General features: G+C 32.4%; 1 protein-coding gene across 1 annotated transcript; it reads right to left on the reverse strand.

The window, feature by feature from the left end:
- Window positions 1–4,113: 4,113 nt before the first annotated feature.
- LOC132759549 (trithorax group protein osa-like) lies at window positions 4,114–11,954 on the reverse strand. Its single transcript, XM_060751339.1, has 8 exons — window positions 11,819–11,954; window positions 10,886–11,507; window positions 10,445–10,612; window positions 10,073–10,138; window positions 9,618–9,658; window positions 7,212–7,378; window positions 5,697–5,890; window positions 4,114–5,019 (listed from the first exon to the last, which is right to left on the reverse strand). Exons 2-8 carry the CDS (start codon window positions 11,492–11,494, stop codon window positions 4,936–4,938), a joined length of 1,329 nt encoding a protein of 442 aa, XP_060607322.1. The 5' UTR covers window positions 11,495–11,507; window positions 11,819–11,954; the 3' UTR covers window positions 4,114–4,935.
- Window positions 11,955–12,155: the final 201 nt, after the last annotated feature.

The following is a 12,155-nucleotide window of genomic DNA, read 5'->3' on the forward strand; positions in this document are numbered from 1 at the left end:
CCAACATTTTTTGGTATACAGACTTTTTCAATGATCTTTATGTGGCAAAATATGTATACAAAATCATACAACTTACATTTACGTATTCTATTTGTCTATAAGTATAACAGTCTTTGTAATTTTAGTATTAATATACATGTAACATACTTAGAGAAACTGATCTGAATTTTTCTGAAATTTGACTTACATATCTCTCCCCAAGGTAACAAATAAATCATTTTATTTATAACTTTGTGGTGTGATGTTCAACATGTGCTCAAAAATCACATGTTACTTTCAATTCCAAAAGACTTTGAACCATTTACTCCCATTTTATACGTGACTTATTATAACATTATCATGATACTATGCATGCGACCAAATTGGGATGAAGGGCCATTTTTATTGTTTTTTTCTTTTGTTTAAAAGACGGTCATTGGCCATCTACCTCTATAAAATGTTACGGAATGAACACTATTGTTCTCTTTTGCTCTGTTTACAGTTAGATAGCCCCCTATCCCTATTCTGAAGTACATGTGGATTTTCCAACATTTTTTGGTATACAGACTTTTTCAATGATCTTTATGTGGCAAAATATGTATACAAAATCATACAACTTACATTTACGTATTCTTTTTGTCTACAGGTATACCAGTCTTCGGAATTTTAATACATGCATTAATATACATGTAATATACTTAGAGAAACTGATCTGAATTTTTCTGAAATTTGACTTAGGTACATATCTGTCCCAAGGTAACAAATAAATCATTTTATTTATATAACTTTGTCAATTTCCTTAATGAAAAAGGTTTTTGTTTGGCATCCATAAATAATTTATAAAAAAAAAAAATTCAGACTTTTCCTTCAATTAATTATTTTAATTCCTACAATTTCCCAGACAATTTTACCTTGTAATAATATGATGTTTGATTAAAAATAATCTCCTTTTACATAAAATCAATCTGTTTATTATACATTTCAAGGTCACAGAAGTATCAAAACTTTTATTATGACCTTGAAAACAGGTGTGATGTTTTGTATGACTCCTTCATTAGTTTTAGAGATAGGATTTGCCTACTAAATTTTTAAGCTGCCTGAATTTTCTGTTTTACAAGGGCCATAACTTTATTTTTATACAAGCTAGAGTTAGGGGACATTACAATGTCATTAGGTTTGATCAATAAAAAAATAAATGACATTTTGATTAGCAACATAGAAAACTAAGAAATGATTTGTTGGCAAAAAATTTATAGAAAAAAAAACTCTTTCAAATGGTCAAGGTAAATTTTGATGTTGTTTTTTACATTGCACCAACACAGTAGAAGTCATATGGCAACTTTCCAGCTTTTCTGTTGGAGGAAGACCTCAGGTACTAGTACCAATGTTCTATTAGCTAGCTTCCTTACATGAAAAAATCCAAAGTCCCTTGTGGGATTTGAACCATCATCAGTGAAGAGCAAATGGTTTGAAGTAATCCACACGGCCACGAACACCCCTTTAAAAATGAAATGAATAAAGAACAACAAATATAGAGTAATAATTCGGTATTTCACTAAGTTTATTCAATAGAAATGCATCTCTATGAGAAAAATAAACAAATCAAGTTCTACATATCTGTGAAGCCATTTAATTTAAATTCTGCTGTAGTGTGGAAACAAAAATCAAACACACCTCATCTTGATAAAGATGTACAATTTAAATAATCTATTAATTTCAAACAACTAATTTTAAGTTTTACCTTTACAAATTTCAAAGTTCAAAGTACAGAGAAAACGCCTGACAATAAGAACTGTGTTCTAAGCTAACATAAAATTTGTGGATGAAGAAACATCATTATTCAATCAAACAATTAATAATGGTCAAGAAATTTTACTCGTAGGGTCATATAAATGTAAGATTCTTTAATTGTAACAAATACATTGGGGTTTAGATACAGTGTCCAATTGATGTTAATGAGATGTGTGAACAATTCCAAAAATAAAACAGAAAAAAGAAAAAGTATTGATAGGATAAATAGTGGCTTTAATAAAGCAAAAATAACATGGCGTTACTTTGAGGCAGTTGGAAAATCTATTTTTATCTTTGGTGACCTTGACCTTGATTAACAGTTAATATCAGTCAATAAATGAAGGTGCTATGGGATACAGTGTAACTGACTATCAGATGGAAAATAAGCAGTCAACAAAACAGTCCAGATAATATTATTCTTTTATTTTGATAACTGAATTTAAAAAAAAAAATATCATTCAATATCTAAATTTCAATGATGTTATTAACTAACCAGTATAATTATGCCAAGAGTAATCAAAAGATTTTTTTAACAACATTTTTCAGCTGTAATGTAAAGAATAAATGTTATCTGGGAGTCATCAAATATGTTTTTCCCTGGATACAAAATAACTTTTACTGTTATAGTTTCACCGTGCACTATCTTACATAAGAGTTATTGTCAAGTTGCACATATCTTTGCAGTTGTAACTGTAAGTTGTTTTTTTTTGTAGTCACAAATCAGCTGGGAAATTCTTCAATATCTTTAACATCGAAGTAACTATACTTCAGCATTTAGAAATAAGAAATTTTCTTCTAGAAATTACTAGATTTTCTTGTTTAACCTAATTTTTTACAATATAATTACATATCTTTTCACTCAGACCAAAAAATAAATTAGTTAATTTACTATAATTATGTCTTAAAATGTATTAGTCTCTATAGTAAATGTAATAAAATGTAGTAACTGTGGTAAAATAAATGTAATTTTTGTGGTAAATGTCTGTGTTTCTGTAAACATTGATAAATAACTGTTATACAACAAAACTAGTCAATGTAATTACTTTTTATCAAAAGACAAGCATTGAAATAACTAGTGCATGGGTCAGTGTAAGTTCAGTGTAACCTTTAATATACTACTTATTCATCAACATAAAAAGTAGTCAGTGTTGTTAAAATTATCATGTAGGCTGTGAAGCATAGTGAATATATGAATTATATTTTACTGTAAAGAGAGATGATAGATGCATTCTATTATCAAATGTTATAGTATGTGTTTTTAGAGGTCCTCAATGCATTTTAAGAAGTCCTCAATGTGTTTAAAGGGGTCCTCAATGCATTTTAAGAAGTCCTCAAGGTGTTTTTAAGGTCCTAAATGTGTTTTAAGAAGTCCTCAATGTCTTTTAAGAAGTCCTCAATGTGTTTAAAGAAGTCCTTAATATATTTCAGAAGTTGTCAATGTGTTTAAAGAAGTCCTCAATGTGTTTCCAAAGTCCTAAATATGTTTTAATGGTCCTAAATGTGTTTCAGAGGTCCTCAATGTGTTAAAAGGTCCTCAATGTGTTTTTGTTTAACTGAGCCAAAATAATTGTAAATACATTTCTATAAGCTAAACTTATGATCATTTATCATAGCATTAGACCAAAAGTTACATAAATCTAGAAATTTCAACTCTTGTGACAGAGCAAATGCTCCTACAAAAGTATGTGATTGACTTTTTGTAAAGAAATGGTCAAATTTTTTTTGTGATTTTTTTTTTAAATGAAATAAGTAACCTTACAACTTTGATTAATTAGCATACTTGCATACAATCTTGAAGGGAAAGTCAGCAAATGTAGAAAGGAATGCAGTTTTGACATCCAGTGACCCAGCTGTAGTTGTATCATTTCAATGAGGTGTGTTTTTATTTTTAATTCAAACCATTCAGTAAAAAAACAAAGATTGTTTTAAAGTTTTTTGCTGATTTAAAACTTCAAACTAAGGACATCCCAAACATTCATATATGATACATATAACTTAAAATACTCCTTAATGCATGCGTATATAATGCATTACCAAACCATGCCATGAACTGATAAAAAATGAGAAAAAAAAATAAGCTAAAAAAAAACCAAAAACACTTTCAATATTCCGCAAATCTAGAATAATTATGAGTAATATACAATGAATATGTGAAAAATAAATTTCTGATCTTTGTAACGAAAAAACAAGTTAATCAAAAACGATAACAACAATTAGGATATCATTTCAGGACCTATCAAAACATACTCGCACAAAGTTACCGTACTTGCTCGCACAAAGTTACCGTACTTGCTCTCGATAAACTTCCTGACATCTGTAAAAATAACGGCACATACTGTTTAAAAAATACCACATTTTATATCATTTACGGTAAGTTACAAAGTGTTAAGATTATTTTCCCCTCACATGTGATTATAGCAACCTTACAAAATCAGCGCATAAACAAAATAATATTTGTCTACAATGTGTACGTCTTTTTTTTAAATCTAAATACACAAGAACACAAAACAAGTGATGTTAAAACAAGAATATATTGTTTTTACTATGTTTCACTACTAGTCAACAATCCTCTAAAAATTCACTCTGACGAAAAGTTTATCACTCCCAAAATGGAAACATATAAAAAACAAGCATATGTATGAAAATACCACCCTCAACGGGTTCAATATGTGGGACACAATGTAATATATACATGTATGTGTATCTTTTATCACAGTTTGTGTTCACTTTACATACAATTCACGCATTTTCCAGCAAAATTTCACGTCTGCAAATGAACGCATATTTTATGGCTGTAAATTTCATAGAATTTTACGTCTGCAAATACACGCATACTTTGTATTTCTTTTCACACACAGGAATGAGTTTTCTACTGCATTCATTTTGTTCTCATCCTTTATTTATGTCCCACATACATTTTTATCTATGTGTACTGTTATTTTAGTATCTACAGTATCCTTCTTTTCCCATTTTTTTTTCTCAGGAATAATTACTCCTTTTTATTTTCCATAATTTGTTCTGTTGACGGAACTATTTTTTCCTATCTTTTTTTTATTTTCCAACACCATGAGTTTACACATGTAAACCCCTATTATTTGGTTGTCAAGGTAACAAAGCCCTTGATTTTCAAAGAGAAGAACCCACAAGTTTTGCCATGTGCTTTTTTCAATGTGGTTCTGTCTGCCTCTGTTGTTTTTGAAGTTCAAGTAAACGTTCTAACGGTGACTGGGCTGAATTCGACCAGATTGACTGAAAAAAAAATTTTGTTTACATATTAAGAAACCACAGTGCATCTTATTTACTGCAATAACCTCTATGCAACGACACTATCAATTCTTCAAAAAGAAAGGCTTCACAATATTGACTTAACACACCTCACTAACAAATAAAATATTTGACTTCCAAAGGGTGTTGCTCTTTACTTTTTGATGATTTCTACAGCCAACTCCAGACTAACAGATATTTAAATAAACAGAAAGAGCATTGCCTCTAACCAACTACCTGCTTTTTGGGCTATTTTAAAATCACGCACAGAAAATGTGATAATTATGGCGACTTTCTAGCTTACTAACTAGTGGATCAATACCTCATGTGCCCCTCAGTGCAATATTTCCAGCTCACCACCTGAATAGTCTCAGGGTTTTCATTTTTATCTGAGGCAACAAATCTGCCCATGAAAACAACCAATGTGCCTAAGGGTTATGGTAGTTCTTATCCACTGGCTGAAAATACAACTGATTTTAACAGCATTTCAACCAATGATATGGATCACAAATCTGTTAATTATGAAAACCCTGCAATAAAATACCTAATATTGTATAAATTCTATAAATAGCTGGATGGTTTTCTCACACGAAAGAATCTGCAGTCATTGGCAAGATTCAAACCCATAGAAGAAACACAAAAGAGAAATAAGTCTATGATACCTGGACGTTATTCTGGAAGTACGGCCCCTGTGGTGCCTGTTCCATTTGCTTAATGTTCCTCTCGTCCCCAAATCTCAGACCCATATCCATCCCTTGTCCGCCTGACTTAGCATCCCCTCCGTAATTTTCTGTGACAGGATCTGGAGAATTACGCATACTGCTGGATTCTGAAGAGAAAGGGGATGACCCTAGACCTAGAATATATACACAAATATATATCATGTAATAACTATATCACCCTAGACTTGGAATAATATACACAAATATACATCATGTAAAAAACTAATAACTATATCACCATCATAATTGCCATACAAACAACACCGTCACTAGTGAAACTGATAATATTGTTAAATAAGTTAAATATGTGACAAAATGGTCCTGAAAAATTTTGAAGGTTCCATGATATCTTCCCTATGAACATATCTGGAATTGTTTCTAAATTCAAAATGTCACCACTTTCATGTATAAATGTTGAATACTGCTAAAGCCAGTGCTAGAGGGTGTGGACATAAGCTTGCACTTTCTAGTACCTCCATGAACAGACTCAATCAAAACGAGTCTGCAACATTTTCAATTGCCAGCAATATTTTCAATTTTGCTGTTTTGGGTAGGGATTCTCTTTTTCTGTAATTTGATATATTATTTTGTTTTAAAGCATTAAGGCATACAAACACATCCCAATTATAACACCCCTGCAAATGCTAAAATCAATGGAGCGTAATTCAAGGTATGTCCTACAAAATTCATGGATCAATCTTTCTTCAATGTAAATATCAATAAACATCAAGAATCTTAAAACTTGTTGTACATTTGATTGAAATCAGAAAACAAACTGAGGTATTATCTTATATTTCATTCTTATCAATGAGATATCACAGAATAATACATCAGTGAGATATGCCAAATATCACTCACAATACATCTCTTACTGAGAATACCAGGTAATAACTCATTTTCATACCTCACTATGGAATCTTTGGTTTATACAGAATTTATTTTAGTTTGATAGTGTAGGAAGCTATAAGCTTATAGACACACTTCCGAATCCGTTCCTGGAACCAGCCAGTACTGAGAAATGAGCGTAGTTTCTTGCACAAGGAAAGAATGATTTGACCCTGACGGGGTTTGAACACATGTGGCTAGCGATCATAAGATTTCTATTCCGGTGTGTTAACCACTCCACCATGGAGTGTTTGAAATCAAAATATTTTAAGAATCTTCTTTACTTTTGTTGTTCTAAAAATCAGTGCAACCATCTAGATTTGTAGATTTACATATACATTTGTAAATTAATTCATGTTTATCTTACATATAATATTATCATGTCATAAAATTGTTTATTTCCGCTATTAGATAGCCTCTTGATCATTCTTGGAAATTAAGAACTGTTATATCTTTCATTCTGCATCTGATAAAAGTTTGTTATCTGATGTTTACTTGATATCAGACATAAATTTGAAATAGACATTCAGTTTTGCTGTAACAGTAAAATTGTAAACATCGTATACATACTTTTCGAATCTCCGGATGACAGCCAGGGGGAGCCACTGAACAAGGAGTATGTTCCAGGGGGTTGTTGTTGTTGTTGCTGCTGTTGTTGAGGCTGTGGTAAAGATATGTTGGTGACACTGTCAACAGGTTTAGCCTCTATGTCAATGTTGACAGCAGGTACAGACGAGCTGAAATAACACATACACAAAGTCAGACGTTTGTTAGGCTTGAACACTCAATGAAAATGAACATGAGTGTAAATTAAAGGTACTCAACTGAGATGGGGATTTTTTTTTTGACATGACAGGACTGGAAATATCGTGATAAGCTTTTTACAATATTAAATGTAGGTCTAAGCCAATAATTTGTGTGCAAAAATTTCAGATCATTCCCTCACTCTGTTATTCTAGAATAATATTTTTTATTGTACATAATGACCTGAAAATGGGAAATGTATAAATGTATTTAATTGGACTTAGAATTGCCCTAAAAATCGATTTTCAATTTGAATTTTAGAACATTTCTTTAAAATATTCTTTATATATTTTCCCTTTATTTAAAATATCATCATTTTAAAATTTTCCCTTTCAAGAGTTCCAGTTGATACCTTCAAGATTTTCAAATTTAATGCTTTAAGGCTTTACAACCCCAATGCACCTCCTTAAAAGGCATTGAAATGTTTTACTTGAAATATCTGATAAAAAAAACACAAGGAATTCCATTTGGCTTGTTCACCAACCTGTCCCTTTCTATTTTTAAAGAACAATGACAATTTCTATTCCTTAAAAAAGATTCAAAAGGAATAACAATATCACAAAATTTGTTTCCAAATATATTTATATATATATACACACAAATTATTTCTAAAAATCTACATCACCATCCTTGTATGATAATTTAATCTCCAGCTTCAACGTAAAGATTCCATCCCTGACTGCATGCATAATAACACAGGATTGTCAATGATATATAAAGGAATGGGAAGGAGATGTCATGCTCTTTGTCTTAGATAAGTATTGTCAGCTGGACAAAAATAGTAAAATATCAGGTATTCTGTGCAATTTTAAAAATAAAGCAGACGTCAGATACATTTGTTGAGTTTCAAGTCACATCAAAGCTGTTTAAACTCATATAGTGACTTTCTAGCTTTAGTGGAAGATGAAAACCTAGATATGTGTCAGCTGCCAAATACGTCAGTCTGTAGAGCCACAGAACGGTATTCCAAGAGTCCTGGGTTTGAGTCTCAGTCAGGATGGACATGCTGACATATGATCCTATATAAGGCCAGGTAGACAGCTTACTCAGAGAGAAATCAGTTTAAACCCTGTAAGCTAACGAGTAATATTGACTGTACTTGACTTCCAGTACAGAAACCAGGCCAGTCGGAACATCTATGCAATCGTCTGCCCCCACTGAGCTATCTCAAAACAATCAACTCAAATAAACTTCTCTGAATATTGTGAGACGACTTCTGAAAAGCTTGTTTTGATAACAATCAATTTACGCATTGTAAAATACTGTAAATAGGTTAGAGACCTCCTTGAACTATTAGAGACCTCCTTGAACTATAAAAGACCTCCTTGAACTACTAGAGACCTCCTTGAACTACTAGAGACCTCCTTGAACTACTAGAGACCTCCTTGAACTATTAGAGACCTCCTTGAACTATTACTTAGTAAATTCTGCATTGTCACAAAGTGCTTGCTATAAGAAATGGTATGTACAACACACAAACAAATTTTTAAAGCTGTATTTATTATTTCTGTGTACCCCCGAGTCCATAGAGAACATTCAACCCTTTTCAACATTATTAATTCAAACTTGTTAACAAAGCTTCTAGGTTCTATAACCAATCAGGAGTCTACATCCTGCAACAAACCAGTGCTGACAAGTTTAAATATCTTTGATACTTTCTCACAGAAGCCTTAAACCCAGTTACGAATTTATCCACACTCTGGTGGTGTTGTTGTTGGTAGTTTTCATTCCGGATCATGGCAGTAAGCCATATTGAATTTACCAGAGCACAGTTCAGCCAACGCATTGTTTCAGGGCAGGCTGTCAAGCAGGTTACCGGTACTAGATGCCTTAACTTTTGCAAGGAACTGATAACATCTGTACATGTCAGAGCAGAGGTACAGTGCAAGGATTTGATGATCAATCACAAAGTAAGTGACCTGCACTATCCGAGAATCGAAACCCATATCCCCTATTCACAGTCCAACGTTCTACCTAATGAGCTAACCGGATGGTGCCTTTGCCCTCATCCACAATTTGTATAATATTCTCTGTATTACAACAATTTTGTTTGTTTATTCAAATTTGTATTGAAATTTACATAAAGTAAAATCATTACAAAAAACTAAAAAAAGCTTATTATCAAATGCGAGTGATAATTTGATACTTGTATGATAATGATTATTGTCTCACCTCCTTTGTGAAGTGTAATAACTCTCCGGCTTTGGTGTACCCTGAAAAAACAACAACAACTCAAGTGATGAACAATATCACTGACCTGATAGATAAAATCTATTAAAAGAATAATTAATTCAAAAGATAAAAAATTTGAAGATAAATATAGTATTTTTCTTTTTTTTTGGAAATTCAACTTAAAAATGACACCTCGGATGTTGGGAAATATAGGTTTTACATCTAATATCAGAGTACAAACAAATTTTTGCAATTATATCTTGGTAAATATATCACCCTTATTTGAACAGAAGTGCACCTTGAAGTTGTCTCAGTTAAAGATCGTACTCCCCGGATTAGAAGTGTAAAACGGGACTTTGTTTCTTACATCATCTATTATCTAGTAATATGGGTAATATTAACTTCATCTTTAGATTCAATGTCAAACAATATTATTGTGTGTCAATTTGTTTTACCTCTGCATGACCTTGGAAACTGGAAGGTCCAACTCGCTGTGGTGGTAACACATTTTCTCTTGGAGGCTGAAAATAAAAATAAATAAACACACATCCTTTATTTCATTGCTAAATTATTACATTTTGTATAAGGTTACTGTAAAATAATTGCGTTCATTGTAATACTATGAAAATTTGATTTATGGTCTGAAATTTGTTTGTTTGATTTTATGCCAATTTTAGCCAATTTTTGCAAGCAAGTGGGACCTCATGAGTTCAAATCCCAGCCATGTCTGGATCCCTTCTGATGCATTTGTATCTTACTGTTACATCTAAAAATGATCATACTTCACACTAATACTCATAAAAGATTTCTAAAAGTAAATGTTATACCTGTACGGCCATTTTACTGAGAGTTCCAATGATGTCAGCCATGTTTGGTGGAATATCCTCTTGTGGAAACCGTGGTTTACCGAACAATGCCTCAAGCGGTGACTTCATTTGGTTGTTCGACATACCAGGAAAACCCATGAAATTTTGAAATGGGTTCATGAACTGATTCTGAGTGATATAAAGAGAAAATTTTAATTAATTGTTGATTTTATAAACAATTTAAAGTAATCAGTTACACTCTGTTAGGAAAACAAAAAGAAAAAAATTTAAAATTCAATTAAATAAAGGAGATACAGAAAAAATTAGTTCTTCTAATATTTTTAAGTTAATACCATGAGGTTTAGTAAAAAAGATTTATCATGTATAAAAGCTTTTAGATCTTTTAAATACCTTTTCCATAAAAAAAAATGAACTGTAAAATTACAAAAGTATAAAATTTACCTGTGTATATGGCATCTGCATATTGGGCATCATTGAATGTGGCCCTGACCCTCTATCTCCTTGAGGTCGTTCAGTCCCTGGAGCATGGGAAAAGTTAGATGGATTGCCATGTGGTATTGACTGACTTCCAGGAAATGAATTTGGTCCACCCATTCCACTTGACCGAGTCAGATGACTTTCACCAGACACATTCTGACCTTGGCTAGACGGTAAATTGTGATCAGGGGGTGGAGTCTGGAAATTTGGAGGCGGGGGAAACCTGCTAGGAGGCGGATGACGGAACATTGAAGCAAAATTAGGACCAAACGGTAGACTGGGTCCTTCTCCGGAACCTTGATGAGGTGAAGAGAACCGATCTGTTGGGGAAGAGTTCTGCATCGAAGTTGGTACACCTTGGTTTGAATCTGGTTGTCTGTTAAACATCATACCACTAGAACCTTTAAAAACAGCCTCATTTCCAAAAGGGCCTTGACCCTGACTCTGTGGAGTAGACTGCCCCATTGGGAATGTTGGCCTAGACTGAGCAGCAGAAAAGAAAGCACCTTGAGGTGATTGGACAGTAGAGTTGGAGTTTTGACCGGGCATCCTGTTTCCCATTTGTAGACTCATAGGGCTCCTTGCTCTATAAAATACACATACAAAAATAACTTTATGTCAAAGGCTTTGAAAGTGTGGCATTAAATTCAACAGTTTGATTAAAGTAAAGAGGAAAAACATTCTCAATTTTTATATCAAATTCTCACAAAAATAGACTATCATTTTGCCACATCTAAATTCTGTTTTGTTTTGTTTTCTCTTTTACTTACAAAACTTACTATGTTTTTTTTTTTTTTAAACTGCATTCAAAGTAATAAAGCAATTATTGAAATCCAGTATTGGTCATTTGCGAATGTGGTTGAAAAAAGTACATGTATTAAAATCTTTATGTTTTACCTAAAATTTGGTGGCTGGCCAGGAAATTGCCACTGTCCTTGACCTGGTTGAGGTGACAACTGGGGTCGTGCTGGTACATTCTGTTGTTGCCATGACGATGGCTGACTTTGTTGACCTGGAACCTGAGATTGTGGCTGTTATAATGAAAAAAAAAACAAAAAACACAAAGGATTAAAAACAAAACAAAAACACACATAGGAAGTTTTTAGTTTCTCTAGCAAATTTCAATCCCCATGAACTTCAAATACAAAAAAAATGGGTCAAAGACAGAAAAGGCCGGGTTGCATTTGTACACCAAATATCATGAGGCTGTGATGTTACGAAAAAAAATTTCCAT

Source organism: Ruditapes philippinarum, unplaced genomic scaffold (assembly GCF_026571515.1).
Source record: "Ruditapes philippinarum isolate M1 unplaced genomic scaffold, ASM2657151v2 ctg916_1_1_1_1, whole genome shotgun sequence".
NCBI classification, from domain to species: Eukaryota; Metazoa; Mollusca; class Bivalvia; order Venerida; family Veneridae; genus Ruditapes; species Ruditapes philippinarum.